The 19,507-nt window shown below is 42.6% G+C and overlaps 1 protein-coding gene across 8 annotated transcripts in view; it reads right to left on the bottom strand.

Moving 5' to 3' along the window:
• Window positions 1-5,427, bottom strand: part of TSC22D2 (TSC22 domain family member 2) — a 60,789-nt gene extending 55,362 nt beyond the window's left edge. For 3 of the 8 annotated variants that reach the window (XR_004974360.1, XM_036352279.1, XM_036352278.1), the window contains exon 1: window positions 2,412-5,426. Coding sequence is in view for 6 of the 8 variants with exons in the window: in XM_036352279.1 (XP_036208172.1) it covers window positions 2,412-4,363 (1,952 nt within the window). In the remaining 2 variants the exon portion in view is untranslated. Of the gene's footprint in view, window positions 1-235; window positions 1,147-2,411 lie in introns of those variants that run through there. The other 5 variants (XR_004974359.1, XM_036352277.1, XM_036352280.1 and 2 more) reach the window with 4 other exon arrangements.
• Window positions 5,428-19,507: the final 14,080 nt, after the last annotated feature.

The raw sequence follows: 19,507 nt of genomic DNA, 5'->3' as shown, positions 1-19,507 counted from the left end.
TATAATCTATACAGTTTTATTAACCAGTCACCCCAATAAATTCAACACAACTTTTTAAAAACTGTATGCAGATTTTAATTTAGTAAGGCAACCCAAAATCACCATATTAAATTATGATTGTGCTGGTACTTTATCCTCAAAACATACTCCTAGAAAAACTGTGTTATTTAATTTCAAGCACAGAACTTTAAAATGCCTCTTTTCCAAAGGCTTCCCATTAAAAAACACACAACTATTTCTAGTTAATGGATTTATTCCTTCACCAGGTATGTTGGTTGCAGTGACAAAATAGTCAAATGTGTAACATTACATCTTGGAAACTAGCTTGTTAAACTGAAAACCAATGAAAGACTATAACAAAAATTAGAAATGAACATTTGATAAGCAACAGATTTTAAAAGACTGGGTTGGGGAGGGAAGTGCCATATTTAAAATAGGACTGCACACACATCAAAATTCCTACACTGGATTAACTGTTGCAATTGATTAACACTGATAGAGTAGTATCTGTAGTTCAAACATTCACATGTTTAGAAATGAGATGAGATTATCAACTCTTAATAAGGGGAGGAGAAATAAATGCACCTTAGAGGTATACTCTAAAAATACATCCCAGAGTTTCCATTTGTCAACAGATCTCTCTGCTTCATGCCATATCATCATATTAAAGTTATGAGGAATGTAATTACATATTCTGTAAACTGAAAGAGGTGTGAAGAGAATAGAAAATACATTCTTCATTCACAGGTGTGCAGGTGTTTTGGGAGTGGGTTAGAAAACCAGTCACTATTTCTTGAAGAATACGGGGGCAGTGTAAAACAGGTTCAGGGAGGTAAGCAAATGCTTATTTACTAGCCCACTAGAAAAAAATAGTTTCTGGCAGCTAGAAAAGGGAAGGTCACCTGTTGACTATTACCAAAGGTGAATAATTAAAACTCAATCTGCATTTTAGGTGTGTGCTCCTATGTGTGAAAATATGGGAGCAAAAGAGGGATTTTTCTGAGTGGCTTGTGGAATCAGTTTCTTTACTTGGTAGTTCCATCCACATAAAATTTCTCAATGACTAGCTAGCTGAGCTCACTTATGGACACGTGGAATTCTCTAAGAGTTCTCAAATGGAAGAAAGACTCCCCACAAGCAAGTCACCTACAAAAAAAGATGAACTTTGAATTACAAAAAGCAGAGAAGATGAATTTCAGTAAGCATTTTTCACACCAACCAACAGAAGTATATAAAATACAAGGCTAAACAGAAATGAAAAGTTAAGAATATGAAGGAACCCAGGGGAAACATAAGAAAAAGCTTTAACAGATCTCATTGTATTCTACATACCAATTATTCCATAAAAACAGCTTTGATCTTTTAACACATCTAAAATTAACCTTTCTGAAAACAAAACCTCCAGCAAATAAAGGTCTACTTGTGAAGTACCTGAAACTTTCTCTGTAGTTTTAAAATATAATTTTAAAGCTGTGACAAATCCGTTTTTAAAACTTGCGTTAGGTATATTATGTCAAGTTTTCATGTGAATTTTCTCAAAACCATTTAAAATCCCCATTAAGCAATAACCAAACATCAACTGTTGTAGGATTTATATGGCAAATACACCAATTTTCACTTAAACAATTAAAGAAGCTTCCCTTAAATAGAGGGAGGCAATTGCTGACATTTACCCCTTTACTATAAAATTACTCTAATTTCAAGAACTACAGATTTTTACTACAGCTCATACATATCACCCTTTCCTATAGTACAAAGACTGATGATGGAAGCATTTTCAGATACACTTTTACTTTAAAAAAAAAAAGTATCTAAAGAAGTAAGTCTCTGGGAAGCCTCTTGACTTTCTATTCTCTTTCATTAAAAGGCTGATCGAAGATATGATCTTCAAAGCCGGATTTGACATTTCAAGATTATCTCTCCAGTCTTTCCAGATACACTGGAGGAGATAGAGATCTTACATGGATCTTTCTGTACTAAGGGGCCTTCTGGTTTTCCAGAATGGCAAACTTCTAATTGTTTAATCTCAAAACTCACACTGACAAAAGTCTGCCATAAGTGTTCAAGTGTGATTGACATCTAAAAAAGGGACAATCCTACTAGCTACATCTCTAAATTGAGAGGACTAAGATAAAATCCACCCTTATGAATAAACAATGTTGCATTCCTATCCATTTTAGTATGTTTGAGCAACTGCGACAAGACTAATTCTCTCATTAGCCACCTTTACATGAGCAATCTTTAAAACTAAAGGTTTTTTTAAGAATTGATAAACCAACTTTACTAAACACTAATTGTTATATTTAAAACTGCTAACAGCCTCAAATTGAAAAAGAACTCTTCCAAAGTTGCACCCTAAACTACGTTTGGCCAAACATTCCTATAAAATATTTTATGTAAGATTTTCATACCTGTCTTCATCACCATCAACAGGAATAGCTATGCTGAATACAGAGGTGGCCAGACTGTTCATAGGTGTTAACTGAAGGGGGTTTGCCAGGGCATCGGCAACAGGAGGCTTCACAACAGGCTTATTTTCAGCAATGAGAGAAAGTGGTGGTTGAGGTAGGGGTTCTGATTTTCTTCTAGTATCGTCAGCTCGTCCGACTGAAGGCTGGGTCTGAGTCTGAAACTGGCTTAGGTCAGACTGTGGTAGACTTGTTGGTGCACTGGGTGTGCCTTGCGCTAAAGGCAGCCCGACTTGCTGGATTATGCTACCGCTCCTGCTGACTGGCGCATGGCTGCTCAGCTGCTGCGACTGGACCAGGGCCGTGGGTACATGTGGCATAGTAACAGATGTGGTAGACACACTGGACACGCTTGGAGCGGGCACGGCGGCAGGCACGTTTGGAACTCCGGGCACCATGGTGTGAGGGCCACCAGACGCGGCTGACGGCGCACCGCTGCCTCCCACCTGCGGTGGAGGCGCGGGCTGGGGCTGCCCGGCCCCGGTAGGAACCAGGCCCGGTTGCACCGTGCCTCCCACAGGAGCTGGGGGAACTCCAGCCGGCTGACTAGGCGCGGCCTGTCCGCCTGGCGCGGGTCCCGGCCCCGGAGCCACGGCTTCGTTGGGCAGAGAAGAGGGGCCCATGATCTGCGCGGTTCCCGAGGGGGCATTCTGGCCGGTGCCCACCGGAAGGCTGGCCGCTGCGCCTGTGGCTGAGGGCTGCGCGGGGCACGGCGGCTGCAGGCCGGCCACGTGCTGCTGCAGATACTCACTCGGGCCCGAGGGCTGGACGGGCAGCAAATGCCCCGGCGGAATCTGAGGCTGGGGATATGCGAACTGCTGGGGCTGCTGCGTCGCAGAAGCGCCGGCGGCCGGGCCAGGCTGCTGAGGCAGAGACATGCCGGGCTGTGCCAGGGTTACATTCGTTAGCGGAAGACCCTGTACACTGGGCCCCGGAGGGACGACGCCTGGCCCTGTTCCCTGGGGCTGGATGGGCTGCGGAACCGCCGTCACTTGCTGCGGCCCGGCTGCGGCTCCCGGGAACGACGGCCTCGGAGCCAAGCTTGGAGCCACAGCCCCACCTACGGGCGGCGGCGGCGGCTGGAGCTGCCCAACGCCAAAACTCAGTGGCGGGGCCGGAGCGGGCAGGCTCATTTTCTCCGACGGGGGTAGCTGTGACACAGCAGTCAGGGAGCTGTCAGTTCCCGAGTCGGGCCCGTGTGCCCCCTGCATGGAGGCCACCACCACTACCACCGACCCTCCGGTGGCGCCCAGGCCGCTGTCTCGTTCCGCAGTCTGGTCAAAAGTATTGCTGTGCCTAATGCAATCCCCGGACCTGGTCAGGACGCTGCTGTCCGAATCCCGCTCATAGTATTCCATACACGTCCATCGACCGCGTCTATAGGGCTCCCCGCTCCCGTGGTCCAGCTTGATCACGCGAAAACGGGAACTACAAGTGGTGGGGGGCTGCGATGGAGCTGGCCCCGCAGATGAGCCCGCGGCCGGGGGGGCGCCGGGTGCCCCCGAGGAGGGGGCTGGGGTGGCAGCTGTCGCCAGAGTATTGGCCAGCGCCCCAATCACGCTCCGGGCCGAAGCGGCTCCTCCTCCGTTGGCGGGAGCAGTAGCCGCGGCCGCTAGCTGCCCGTCCAGAAGGAGGTTTGGGGAGACCGTCCCGGGAGTCTCCGCATCCCCAACATTGTTGAGAGTCTCTTCGGAGGAGCTACGCTCGCAGACCTCCTCAGGGCCATAATCCGTGGCCCGAGACACGTCAAATATCTCAGAGGAGACGTCCTCGGTGCGTGACTCGTCCGGGTCGTCCAGGCTCTCGGTGTCCTCGGTGATGCTAGTGGCCACCTGGGCCGTGGTGACACTGGTGATCTGGAAGCAGCTCTTCTTCTTGGCCGGCATCTTGGACATGGTGAGGAAGGCTGGGGGGCAGAGGCACTGCGGCTCCTCTGCGAACTTGCTGGAAACCAGGAAGGGCAGAGCACGGGCCCCCAAAGACAAAGTCCGAGTCCGCGCTGGGGTCTGAGGCCCGCCGCCGAGTCACGGGCTGATCCGGGCGCTCGTTCTGTGAGACATCCTCCTCTCCCTTTCCTTCTCTGTGTCGGTCTCCTGCTCTGCCCCCGTCTCACTTGCGCGGCAGCTGCTCCTCCTCCTTTTTCGCCTCCCGCAGCCGAGGCGCCTCAATTCAATCCCCTCAGTGGTGGCGAGAGCGCGATCCCAGGGGCGGGCCGGCGGCTTCCTCCTCCCGTCTCCGGGCCGCCGTGGTCAGTCCAGCGCCGCGCGGTCCGCAGGCCTTGGCTGGGGGTGGGAGTGGGAGGGCGAAGGGGAGGAGGCGGCGGAGGCGGCGGCGTGAGGGGCGGTGCTGCCCCGCTCGGGCTCCTCAGGCTGGTGCCGGCGTCCGCTCCGGACTCGGGCGCTGAGAGCGGGCGAGGAGCGGCGGGTCCGGAGCCGGGGTTTCTGATTCAGCCAGGAGCCGCGGGCTGGGGCTGGCTGAAGGTCCGCGGGCGGGCGGGCAGCAGAGCTTCGGCGCGGGCGGGCGGCCCTCCCTCCCCGGCACTAGCCGGAGCTCAGCCCCAGGGACATGTCGAGCGTCTCAGGCGGAAACCCTCTCCAGGGGAGGGAGGGGAAAGCCGGCTCGGTCCTCCCCTTACAGGGGAGCCACCCCCGTGGGCGGCGGCGGCGGCGGCAGTCCCGGCCTCCCCTCACAGCTCTTCAGAGTGAGGGGCGGCGGCCGGCTGGCCGATGAGCGGAGGCGCTCCGGTTGTGTGAGGTAGCGGCGGTAGCTTCTTCGGCTGCTCCTCGGTGCGCCCGGTTCGAAGAGCCTTGAGAAACTGAAATTCAAACTGCTGAAGCGGCGGCTGCAGCTCCCTCCCCTCGGCCAAGATGGGGCTGAAATGGCCGCGCCAGGGATGCTGGGAGGAGCAGCAGCCCCGCTGCCGCCGCCGCTGTCGACTAAAATGCCGCCGCTGCCGCAGCCACCGCCAGCGCCGCAGCCGCCGGCGTTCCTTGACGCAAGGGCGTCATGACGTAACCGTCCCGCCCCCTCCGGTTTCCTGCAGTTTCGCGTGGAGGCTGGAGGGAGGCAGTGGGCGTGGCTAAAGGTTAAAAAAAGGGAGCGGTTTTTTATTTAAATTTTTTTAAATTTAAATTTTGCCTTGCAGGTCTTTAAGAATAGAATAGAAGAGCCAATGACTCTTAAATTCCTAGCATAGAGAAGCTTGCAACCGCACCAATCGAATGTTTTTATGTCTGTTCCGAGACAGTGAAAGACTGGATGGAGGTCATGTGCTGTGTCTAATAATGTTTAGCAAAATCTTAGTGAAACGAGGGCGATCGGAATGGGGCCTGGGGGGATTTAGCTAGGATAAAGAGGGAGACCAAATCTGGAAGCACCAAATCACTTAAAAAGTCTTTCCTGAAAGGAAATGTTATAGTCTGCGGAGTGAAATGATAAGAGAAATGGGGATGATTAACCAAGAATAGCAAGTCAGATTGAGTCAGAAAAATGATCTTTCGGCCAGAAATTGTCTCCAACAATGGCATCAGGAGATGGTTACTTGCCCAGGATGAGGTCAGTTTAAAAAAAGACTAGAGGTTACCAACATATTCCTAATTTTCCTGTATTTGCTGTGATTCCAGCATCCAAGAGTTCATTTAAAGTCCTGAGACTGTTTTCACTTTCCCCAGGAAATGAGCTTATAGGCTCCATAAATGTAGAACCTACTGCGTTAAATAGTTACAGTTCTTTCTTTTGTTGATTTTAAAATTCTTAGTTGGAGCCAGAGTATTATATGGTTTGGATTGGGTCATGAAAACCAGAACAATTCAGCAAGCACCCTTTCCTATCCCAGTACAGGGAGCAACTATGAAAGTACTGGCGAATTTATTATCTTTTAGCTACTTTCTGGCAAATGAAAATGGTAAGGCCATTTAAATTGTTTTTTAAAAATGAGAAAGGAGGCTCTTGAACTTTGACATTCTAATGCATCTTTTAGGTAAAGTTTAAGAAGTCTTGCTAGAAATCAAAATGTCATTTCTATTACAGGTTTAACAGTCATATGATCACTTACATAAATCAGTTAGTCATTATACTCAGTTCTTTAATCTTTGAAGAACAGAAATACTTTTTAACCCAAAGGATGTTTTGATAATTAAAATTTACAGAGAATTTTTTAGGTCCTTAGTGTGAATAATATACAGAAATATGCCTTATACCTTAGTAGAAACCATGTCTTCCAAACCCATCCTGAGGTCAGGATGTGAAATAAGACCACATAATATTCCTGTTTCTTAAGAGGGTGGGAGAAAAAAAGGAACAAAGTGTAACATTATGCTGCTTTTGTGGCAGATAGCTAATGGAATGTTTCATTTCTAATTCTGTAATTTCATTAATTATTAGAGACACTTTTCATCAGTAAGTTATATCAACTGGTTAAATCAAATATGAATTTATAAATGCTTAATGTAATTTTGTATTGATTTACCAGATTGTTAAAAGTAGTGATAAATGCATTCAGCTTTTGGAAAAATAAGTATCATTTGCCTGCTTGTCCCATTACCTTCTTATTACATAAACTTCTTGATTTCTTGTTATGGTACTTCTAAATCACAGTTTAAGGAAAAATCTTAATATGAAAGACCATTTCTCCTTGATGAACATGTAAAGGATTTATTATGAAATTAAAGTGATGACAAAGATAATTTAGAAGAGATCATCAGTTAGTGAGCTATATTTCTGGTAAGATGGGGTTAGAAATGTCAAAAGACATCTTAGCAAAAATAAGATTTATAAAGTTAAATGTTTTATTTATATGTTTAAATTAATAAAATAGTTCTCTTAAAGGTAAGTTTTACAAGGGGTTTAAAGGTTCTAGTTTCTTTTATACATTTGCTCTTTAAAAATTTAGAGTATTTATTGCATAAAGCTCCTATGAAGAATGGTAAGAATTTTGGTTGTTGTAAATAGGTTTGAAATCATTTTACAGAGGACAAAAAATTGTATAACTATCAAACTACAAAAAGCTATGTGATTCTTGTTTGACCCACAAAGGATTAAAAGCCTTCACATAAATAATTAAAATGATAGAAAGCAGGATTTATGTGCAGGTATGTATGCTCTGTGTGTGGAGAACTGATAGCAAATAATCATGGTAGCCTAACTCACTGGAAATGGGGAGATCCCTGGAGTCCCAAACCTCAAAACCAGGGGTCTTATGCAATTCTAGCTCCATGCCTGCACCAAGAAATCATAGGTGAAAACTTTGATTACTGATCTAGAGTCCCCAATTTGTCCTATACCTGGTATTTCCCTCAAAGACTTAATTTGAGGCAATGTAAGTACATTTAGGAAGAATAAAATGGGTGGAGATGGGGGTGGGGGAAGGACTTAGAAACTAAGGACTTTCCATCGATGGGAAAAAAACTATTGCAGCAAGATCTTTTCATCAGTTGAGAGTACTATGCCCCCAAATTCTACTAGGTTATCTAACCACTAGAGGCCCAGCACACAAAATTCGTGCACGGGTACAGTCCCTAGGCCTGGCCTGTGATTAGGGCCATCTTCCCCAGCTGCCTGCAGCCAGCCCTGCCCCTGCCCCCTATTGCCCCGTTCACCATCGGGCAATCGGAGCCTGCCTGCCAGGGAGAGGAACCGAGAGGTCAGCCATTCCTGCCCACTCGCCAGCCCTGCCCCCGCCGTGGGTCGCCCTTTGTGTGTGGGGCAACTGGTGGGGTGGGGGCCTTGGCTTAGCACCACTCGCGTACCCCGCCACCCACCCCCAGTTCCCCATTCACCATCGGGTGATGGGAGCCTGCCAGCCGGGGAAAGGAACCGAGAGGTGGTCAGTGTGCCTCATAGTGACTGATTGAATGGTCGTTCTGGTTGTTCCATCATTAGGGTCAATTTGCATATTACCCTTTTATTATATAGGATATTAGTACCAGATGGTAAATTGTTACATAGTCACAAGATCCTGGAATGTGATCTGCTGATACTCAAGAAAAACTGTTTTTAAAAATAAATGCATTAAAGTAGTAATGGTATATTAATTTAAAATAGTAATGGTATATTAACCTAAACATGCTGGGATAGAGAAAAGAAAATCAGACTTTCAGTACAAATTAAGCAACTGCTTGGGTTAAGAGAAGAAAACCTTAAGAAATAATACTATCAGTCAGACAGTAACATTTATTGAGCACTCCCTGTGTGCATTAGGAATTGGATAGCCTGTATCCCAGCCAACAAGTTTTTCTGGGATTTAGACATAGATTATATTTATTTTCTATGTTTTTATCACCAAATTGTTAGAAAAATAAAAAATGAAAGACAGTTTTCAGGTCCCAAAAAGCATTTACTTGAAATAAATATGAGTTGTCTAAACAAGTAGTACTTGATTTATTACTATGATCTGGGTTCCATTTCTGGAATAATATCTTATTAATAACCCCTTGCAGTGAGGCCATTGTGTAATATTATCCAAAAAGGGAAAGAAATGCAATGAAAGAAGGACTAAGGCTAATGAAATTCCATGAATACTTTTATAAAGGAAAACATAATCTGCTTGGCGGGTGTGGTTCAATGGTTGAGTGTCAACTCATGAACCAGGAGATTGCCGGTTCTATTCCTGGTCAGGGCACATGACCTGGTTATGGGCTCAATCCTCATGTGGGGGTGTACAAGACACAGCCCAATGTTTCTATCTTTCTATCCTTATCCTTTCCTCTCTCTCTAAAATCAATAAAATATATATACATATAACTTATTTAAAAATACTTAAAAAGTCAGTTCTTCAAAAAAGAAAACCATCTGATTGAGATGCACAAATTTTACTTGAGAATGAAGTGTGTAAAAATTTCACATTTAAGGTAATTTCTATAAGATACTCTTCTAGAGTTTGCTATACTATGAAATAATGATGTACTCTTTAAATAGTGAAGATGTCCTTGAGTCCCAAAGTCCTTTGAAAGTCAGGCAAATCATAGCAATTTGGGGGGCAGGGGAGTGCATTTTGAACTAATCCTATCTAATAAAGAGGGAATATGCTAATTGACTGCCCTGCACTCAAAGATGGCAGCACCCACAGCCAATAAGGAGGGAATATGCTAATTGACTGCCCCACCCTCAAAGATGGCAGTGCCCACAGCCACAAGATGGCAGCGCCCAGTCCCCTTAGTCCCGCTGGGGCGGCAGGTGCATGGCAAGGCCGGGCCCACCCGCGCGCCTGCTCCAGAATCCCCCAGTCCCCTCAGCCACCCAAGGCCGGCCAAGTCGCAGGCAAGCTTCGGATGGTGGCTGCCCAGCTGCCCAGGGCCGCTAGAGGCTCAGGTAACCAGGGCTGGCTGAGGCTTGTGCTGCCGGCAATGGCAGCAGCAGAGGTGTGATGAGGTGTCACCTTCCCCTGATCGCTGGGTCGCCTCCCGCCCCTGAGGGCTCCCGGACTGTGAGTGGGCAGGCCGGGCTGAGGGACACCCCCTCCAGTGCATGAATTTTCATGCACCGGGCCTCTAGTAATAAATATAATCCTATATAATAAATAGGTAATATGCAAATTGACCATCACTCCACCACAAAGATGGTGGCACCCACAGCGGAGGGGGGGTTGCCGTAACACAAGATGTCTGCACCCACAGCGGAGGCCAAGTTCCCATAACAAGCCTTAACAAGCAATCAGCAGGGACCTGAGGCTGCGCCCCCCCTGTCCCCGTGGGGCTTGACAGGGGACCTCAGGCTGCGCCTCCCACACTGGCGCTAGCTGGGGGACCTCAGGCCATGTCCCTTACCTGGCAGGGCTTGACAGGGTACCTCAGGTCACACTCCCTGCCCAACGGGGCTTGATGGGGGACCTGAGGCTGCGCCCCCCCTCCTGGTGGGGCTTAACAGGGGACCTGAGGATGCGTCCCCCTCCCAGCGCTGGGCCGGGGGACCTGAGGCTGCGTCCCCACCACATGGGGCTTGACGGGGGACCTTAAGGTGTGCCTCCTGCCCAGCAGGGCTTGACGGGGGACCTCAGGCCATGCACCCCAACCAGCGGAGCTTGACAGGGGATCTCAAGCTGCATCTCCCACCAGGCAGGACTTGATGGGGGACCTCAAGGCACGCCCCCCCCCCACCCCGGCACTGGGCAAGGGACCTGAGGCTGCGCCCCCCGCCCAGTGGGGCTTGACAAGGGTGGGACCAGCCGGGTCTGGATCTAGCCCAATGTGTGTGTGTGGGGGGCAGCCAGGTCTGGGTCTTGCGTGATATTGAGGCGCACATGGGTGTGCGGGGACTTAACTCTGGGTCCTATGGTGTGCCCCAGACTCTGACAGGAGGAAGATTTTCATATACATTTTACTAATTTTCTTTCATCTCTGACACTGCTATTATAGAGAAAGGGCAAATAGCAATATTAAAATATTTCCTCTAATTAATCCCCTTTTAATGTGCAAAAATTTTGTGCACCAGGCCACTAGTGTTCCATAAAAGCCTGTTTTCTTTTATTATGGAACTTAATTTTGGATCCAAAATATTAGTTCTGTGGTTCTGAAATCTAGTTTAGTTGCTGTATGGCAACTTCAATAGAAAAATCTGTTAATGACTATATTTCTTCTTTTTTATATTACACTAGAGGCCCGATGCACGAAATTCATACAAGGGGCTCGGTCCTCACAGCCGCAGCAGCTTGCCTCGGCCCTCACAGCCCGGCTTCGTCCGGAAGGTTGTTCAGCTGTCAGGTCTAATTAGCAAATTACTCTTTTATTATTATAGATGTAACCACTTGGGATAAAATTAAAGATATCTACTTTGCCTAATTAGAAAAATACTTGAGATCAAGACTCCACTCCAGTTTTGCTATAAACTTGTTTTGTGACTCCTCATAAGTCTATTAATCATTTAGTTTCCCATTACTAAAATGAAGCAACATGGTGCCAATAAGGTCTTAAACTACCAATCCCATTGAAAGAGTGCATGGGAAAAGATAACACATGTGGTAGTGTTTTGGCATCTTTGGGAGAAAAGAGTACAACTCAATGTGATACTATTGGTAATAATATTTTCAATGTCATTTGTTAGTAAAAAAGGAAACAGTTGCTAGGTGTACATGATTTTATGAAGAAGCCATATTCTATCATAGATGAAGAAATTATTTATAGATATTTATTAGTATATTCTTTGGTAAGGTGGGTCATCACCATCTATTTTGTCTTTCTTGTGTATATGAATTTGGTGTATTAGCAGGCATGATTTTTGTTTCTCTTTACATGGTGGGTAATGTATTTGTAATTTTAAGTTGTAACTTTAACACAAAAGAACATTGAAAGAAATTGCCAATTTCTAGACTTCTGGGTCATAGTTCTTTCTGAATGTGCTATTATCAGCTTAAAAAGATTTTTTTATGGCCTAGCTGGTATAGCTCAGTGGTTGAGCATCAACCTATGTATGAACCAAGAGGTCATTGTGTGATTTCCAGTCAGGACACATGCCTGGGTTGCGGACTCGATCCCCAGTGTGGGGCATGCAGGAGGCAATCGATCAATGATTCTCTCTCATCATTGATTTTTTTCTCTCTCTCTTTCTCTCTCCCTGAAGTCAATAAAAATATATTTTAAAAAGTTTTTTATGGTACATATATATAATGGAATATTACTTGGCCACAAAAAGGAATGAAATTTGATCATTTGTGATAGCATGGATGGACACAGAATAGTGATTTTCAACCTTTTTCATCTTGTGGCACACGTAAACTAATTACTAAAATTCTGTAGCACACCAAAAAAATATTTTTTTTTGCCAGTCTGACAAAAAATAGGTATAATTTTAGTGCTTTACCAAAATAAATAAATAAATAAATAAATAAATAATAGTAATTACCTACCCTTTTTCCTCCAAAGTGACTTTTAAAAAATCAGGTGCTGCCCTAGCCAGTTGGCTCAGTGGTTAGAGTGTCAGCCTACAGACTGAAGGGTCTCAGGTTTGATTCCGGTCAAGGGCATGTACCTTGGTGCAGGGTGGATCCCTGGCCCCAGGTGGGACACGTGCAGGAGGCAACCAATTGATGTCTCTCTCACATTGATGTTTCTCTCTGTGTCTCTCCCTCCCTTCTCTCTCTAAAAATCAATGGAAAAAAAATCCTTGGGTGAGGATTAACAAACAACGACAACAAACAAACAAAAAAATCAGTTGCCTATACTTGTATGTAAGGATTTATGGTACCAAGAATTAACCAATCAGATGCAACCTTATTATGTGACATGACCAATAAGATGTTTATGGTTCAAGACAGGGCATTCACACCAGATGGCTGGCTATGGTTGTGTTGACTGTTGTCATTTTTTAATTTATTTTTATTTTTTTGGCAATCTAAAGAAAAAGAAAGAGGTCAGTGCCCTGACTAAATAGTCAGGAATTGCATGTTTTAAAAATTCTTGTGTCACACTGATTGAAAATTGGTGACCTAAAGGGTATTATGCTAAGTGAAATGAGCCAGAGAGAGAAAGACAAATACTATATGATATCACTTATATGTTGCCAGGGTCCAACCCCAGCAGGTCCAGGGGTTCCCAAAGGCGTAGACGGAGTCGGCGAAGAAGGAAGGACACGGAGACAGTGTTCAGTTGATCAGCAGCCTAGCCAGGATCTCCAGCCAGGATCTCCAACCAAGTTCTGGTCTGGATCTCCAGAGAGGTTCTGCTGTTTATTGTCTTGTTACATCCATATTTATACCAGTTGATTTTAATCCTGTCAATTTCTATTACAAAGGTTAGGGCGTTTCTTATCTCCATTCCAGGGAGTAAAGATTATGTAGCTTAAGCATGATTGTTTGTAGTTAAAGTGATTAACTACCTGCCTGGCACTTAGTTAAGGAGTTTCATCCCCTCCCTAACTTCAGGGAAAAATCCCTACCTGGGAAAACAACCTTTCTCGGAGAGGTGACCTTGGTTAAAACACACAGCGCTAAGGGGAGCAAACATATTAAGAACATATGCTGTGCAGATGTTTCTTTCCTGCAGCGACTGTGTCAAGCAGCAAGGATGGGCCGGCTTCCGGCAATATGTGGAATCTAAAGAACAAAATAAACAATCCAATAGAAATAACTTACAAATACAAAGAACATACTGATGGAGGCCTGAGGGGAGGGGTATTTAGGGATGGGGTAAAAAAAAGGTGAAGGGATTAAGAAGTACTAATTGGTAGTTAAAAAATAGGGGAATGTAAGGTAAAGCATAGGGAATATAGTTAACAATCTATAATAATAAAAGAGCAATATGCTAATTAGACTGGATGTCCTTCCAGATGACCTTCCAGACTACAAGGGAAGCCCGGGTCCCAAGTGCCAGAGGGAAGCCAGTGCCAGCAGCCGGGGAAAGGAAGGCCTATTATTGCACAAATTTCGTGCATCGGGCCTCTAGTACTGTAATAACTATCTTAGGCACTTGAATTAATGGAGGGAACACTTTGTAATTTGAATGTGTACCCGCTGTGCTGTACATCTGAAACTAACACAAAAAAGTTTAATGCAAACTGTAATTAAAAAACAAAATTTAAAAAAGGGAAAATGTATTTTAGTGTAGAAACTTGTATAAACTGATTTTAGGTATGAATAATGGTCTAAGTGTTCTTTTTTGTTATATATATATATATATATATATATATATATATATATATATATACACATAGCGCTCGTATTGTGCAGGAGTGGTTTCAAGAACATGAGGGAGACTTTACCTTGCTTAGGTGGCCCCCATAATCACCAGATCTCAATCCAATTGAGCATGTGTGGGACGAAGTTAAAAGAGCCATCAGGAGCTCATTCCACAACCATCAAATCTCACAGAACTGGACAGTGCTATTCATTAGGCATGGTGTCAGATTCCTCGCATCACCTTTTAACATCTCCTGGAGTCAATGCCAAGAAGAATCGCCGCAGTATTGAATGCAAAAGGTGGCCCAACGAAGTACTGATGGGGTGGTCATAACATCTGGCCACTCATGTTCAAATATATCCCACATTCAAAGGCTGTTAAATCGCGTTGTTTACCCATATCTTCAGAAAAAAATCACTTCTATTGTCGTGGTAAACAACCTGCTTCCCTATTTATAATGGTCTGGCCCTCTAGCAACTTCAGTGTGAAATTATAGTTAATTTGCCTACAAACGTCAGGTGATCATAAAAATCTGGCCACTCAGTATATATATATAACTTATTTAATTTATTAGGGTAACATTGGTTAATACAATTATATAGGTCTCATGTGTACAATTCTATAATACATCATCCATATATTGTACTGTGTGTTCACCACCCCGAGTCAAATTTCTTTCCATCACCATTTATCCCCCTTGTACCTTCTTTTACCTCTCCCATCCCTCCACCCACCTTTCCTTCTGGTAATCACCACACTGTTATCTGTGTCTATGAGGTGTTTTTTTTTTTTTTTTCTTAATCCCTTCACCTTTTTCACCAGCCCCCCAACCTCCCTCCCCTCTAATAGCTGTCTGTCTGTTTTTTTTGTATTTATGAGTCTGTTTCTATTTTGTTTATTTATTTTGTTCATTAGATTCTACATAAAAGTGAAATCATATGGTGTTTTTCTTTCTCTGACTGGCTTATTTCACTTAACATAATAATTTCCAGATCCATCTATGCTGTCCCAAAAGGTAAGATTTCCTTTTTTACAGCAGAGTAGTATTTCATTGTGTAAATGTACCATAGCTTTTTATGTACACTCATTTACTGATGGGCACTTTGGCTGCTTCCAAATAGTGGCTATTATATTCTTTCAAATCAGTGTTTTGAGCTTCTTCTGATATATTCCCAGAACTAGAATTGCTGGATTGTAAGGCAGATCCTTTTTTAATTTTTTGAGGAAACTACATACTGCTTTCCACAGTGACTGCACCAATCTGTATTCCCACCAATAGTGCATGAGGGTTCCCTTTTCTCCACATTCATGTCAACATTTATTGTTTGTTGATTTAGTGATGCTAGCTAGCCATTTTGAAAGGTGATATCTCAATTGTGGCTTTAATTTGCATTTCTCTGATGGTTAGTGACATTGAGCATCTTTTCATATGTCTATTAGCCATTAGTATGTCCTCCTTGGAGAAGTCTATTTAGGTCCTTTGCCCATTTTTTAATTGGATTGTTTTTTTGTGTGTGTGTTGAGTTTTATATGTTCTTTATAAATTTTGGATATTAACCTCTTATCAGGTGTATTATTGGTAAATATGGTTCCCCATTCAGTGGTTTGTCTTTTCATTTTGTTGATAGTTTCCTTTGTTGTGAAAAAACTTTTAGTTTGATATAGGCCCATTTGTCTAGTTTTATTTTTGTTTCCCTTGCAGGAAGGTGATATATATATATATATATATATATATATATATATATATATATATATATATATATAAATATAAATATTGCTATAAGAAATGTCTGAGATTTTACTGTTTATGTTTTATGGTTTCAAGTCTAACGTTTAAGTCTTTAATGCATTTCAAGTTTATTCTTGTGCATTGTGTAAGAAGGTGGTCTAATTTCATTTTTTTTGCGTGCATCTTTCCAATTTTCCCAATACCATTTATTGAATAGATTATTGTTACCCTATTGTATGGTTTTGCTTCCTTTGTTGAATATTACTTGACCATGAAGGCATAGATTTATTTCTGGGCTTTCTATTCGGTTTCATTGATCTTTATGTCTTTTTATATATGCCAGCACAATTTTCTTTTGATTAGTATGGCCTTGTAGTATAGTTTGATATCAGGTAGCATGATTCCTCCAACTTTGTTCTTCTTTCTCAAGATTTCTGTGACTATTTGGGGTCTTTTGTGGTTGCATATATATATTAAAATATTTGTTCTAGTCTGTGAAATACAACATTGTTATCTTGATAGGAATTGCTTGAATATATAGATTGCTTTGGATAGCATGGACATTTTAATGTTAATTCTTCCTATCCATGAATATGATATGCTTTTACTTATTTGTACCTTCTTCAATTTCTTACCATTTTCTGAGAACAGGTCTTTTACATCTTTGGTTAAATTTATTCTAGGTATTTTATTTCTTTTTTTTTTAATGCAATTGAAAATGGAATTGTTTTCTTAGTTTCCCTTTCTGATAGTTCATTATTGATGGATAAAAATGCAACGGGTTCTTGATATTTATTTTATATCCTGCAACATTACTGAATTCATTTATCAGTTCTAGTAGTTTTTTTGTGGAATCTTTAGGGTTTTCTATATACAGTATCATGTCAACTGCAAATAATGATACTTTTATTTCTTCCTTTCCAATTTGCATGTCTTTTATTCCTTCTTTTTGTTTTCTTGCTGTGGCTAGAACTTCTGGTACTATGTTGAATAAGAGTGAAAGCAATATCCCTGTCTTATTTCCTATCTTAAGGGAAACTCTTTTAGTTTTTGCCCATTGAGTATGATGTTGGCTGTGGATTTGTCATATATGGCCTTTATTACATTGAAGTATATTCCCTCTATTCCAATGTTGCTGAGAGTTTTTAATCATAAATGGGTGCTAGATTTTATCAAATGCTTTTCTGTATATATTAAAATGATCATGTGATTTTTATCTTTCATTTTGTATGTGGTATATAACATTTATTGATTTATAGATATTGTACCAACCTTGCATCCCTGGAATAAACCCCACCTGATCATGTTGTATGATCTTTTTTATGTATTGCTAGGTCTGGTTTGCTAACATTTAGCATCTATGTTCATCAGGGATATTGGCCTATAATTTTCTTTCTTTGTAATGCCTTTATCTGATTTTGGAATTAGGATCATGCTGGCCTTGTAAAATGAACCTTTGGAGTCTTCCCTCATCTTGTATTATTTGGAATAGTTTGAGTAGGATTAGTTGTTTTTAAAATGTTTGATAAAATTCACCTGTAAGTCATCCTGTCTATGAATTTTGTTTGTTGGGAGTTTTTTGAGTACTGCTTCAATTTCACAAGTTGTAATCTGCCTATCCAGATTTTCTAACCCTTTCTGATACAGTTTTGGAAGATAGTATGTTTCTAGGAATATCCATTTTGACCAGATAGTCCAATTTATTGGCATATAGTTGTTCATAATATTTTCTTACAGTCCTTTGTATTTCTGTGGAGTCAGTTATTACTCTTTTCTTCCATTTCTAATTTTATTTGTTTTGGTTCTTTCTCTTTTTTTCTCAATTGATAATCTATCTGAAGGTCATTCATAGGAACTAAGGGTTGAAAGGCACAGATAGAATATTGACTAACTTGTATTCCCAGTTATGTTTTAATTCCAAAATAACTAGTTCTTTTGTCACTGGAAGTAAAACACTTAGCATTTAACTTTAGAATAGTTGAAATCCTACTTTGACAGCATTCATATTCACTAAAGGCTCAATACAAGATCTATGTTTGCGCAAGGATTTGCGTGTTACTTAAAATGGCTATATAATAAGCTGCTTCACTGCAAATTAATACTCTGCTTCCCCATCTGTAACATGGGATCTTTGGAGAAGAAGCTAGCTATAAATAGGGAGAAAATGCAAAATTCAGGTAAAATATTAACCATAGGTTCATTCCAGTTGTGGTCATCAAAGTCCTAATGAATAATTAGAACTGCATTACTATGATATCCATATTGTGACACGAATCTATTTTTGAACCAAATTGACTATATAAAAATATATTTTCATCTTCAAATATTTAGAATATTTTTCTATCTTCACCCTATTTTTTCTGGATTTTTATACTAATCTTTCTTTTTTTGCATATTGCGTATATTTATTCAGAAACTGATCTAATTCTAGATTTTTAGTTTATAAATTTTACATCCTTGCCTATTTTATAGGTATGCCATTAACACAATACTTCTCTCTAAGAAAAAAAAATCAACCTATCCCACAAAAATGCATCTTTTCAAGAAAGATAGATTATGTAGTGATGATTCATATTAGTCAAGTACTCTCCACTGATTTTCTTTAAGCGTAACTACTGTGTTTAAAATAACTTTGCTTATTACTGTTTCATTTGAAATATTTTATTTTGGTGTAAGAAAAAATAAGAAAAAATTTCAGTCAACAAACAGCTCCAATTATCTGTGTGTTCATTCATTCAGCATATATTTAGAAAACTCCTATGTGCAGGCCTCTTTGCTAGACTTGGGGAAAATAGTTATGAACTAGACGAGAAAAGGAAAGCCCTTGTTTTAATAGGTCTTATATTTTAATACAGCAACAGATACCAAAGAAATAAACAACTAAATGTGGTAATTTCAAATACTTATAAGTGTTAAGAAGAAACAAAATAACAGTGGAAAGTGAGGGCAAGGGCACCTTAGGCATCTGGCAAGTGGACCTGAGGGGAAAGGCTCTTTGAACCAAGAGCAAGTTCGTTGATAGCCAGTATTTAAGGAAGAGAGAGATGGGGACAGTGGTCATGTGGTAGAAACGAGTGTGCGGTGGGAGGAAGCTCAGGCATCCGAGAGGAAGCAGGGCATTTAAGAGGGTATCTGGAGGGATCAAGAGCCAGACAATATGGACCTTGTGGCCAAATAAAGGAACTTGCATTTTATTTTAAACTAGAGGCCTGTTGCATGAAGAGATTCATGCAATAGGCCTTCCCTTCCCTTGGCTGCTGGCACTGGTTTGCCTCTGGCACCCGGGACCCAGGCCTTCGCTCTGGCCAAGGGGCCGTCCGGCGTTGCTGCTCCGGCCCAGGAACCATCCGGCTTCGCTCTGCTGGCCCTGGGACCGCCTGGCTTTGCTACTCTGGCCCCGAGGCCCTTCGGCATCACTGCTCCGGCCCCTGAACTGTCCGGCTTCACTGCTCTGGCCCCAGGGCCGTCTGGCTTCGCTGCTCCGCTCCGTTGGCCCCCGGGCCCTCCGGCTTCGCTCCGCTGCTTGGAGCCTACATATGCAAATTAACCGCCATCTTTGTTGATGGTTAATTTGCATATCACTCTGATTAGCCAATGGGAGGCATAGCGAAGGTATGGTCAAGTACCATGTTTGTCTATTATTAGATTAGATGTAATGAGAAGCCAAGAGAGAATTTACATTGAAAAAATAACCTTTTTTATTT

The sequence above is a fragment of the Myotis myotis genome, unplaced genomic scaffold, assembly GCF_014108235.1.
Source record: "Myotis myotis isolate mMyoMyo1 unplaced genomic scaffold, mMyoMyo1.p scaffold_m19_p_2, whole genome shotgun sequence".
NCBI classification, from domain to species: Eukaryota; Metazoa; Chordata; class Mammalia; order Chiroptera; family Vespertilionidae; genus Myotis; species Myotis myotis.
This window is presented reverse-complemented; position numbering and strand designations above follow the sequence as displayed.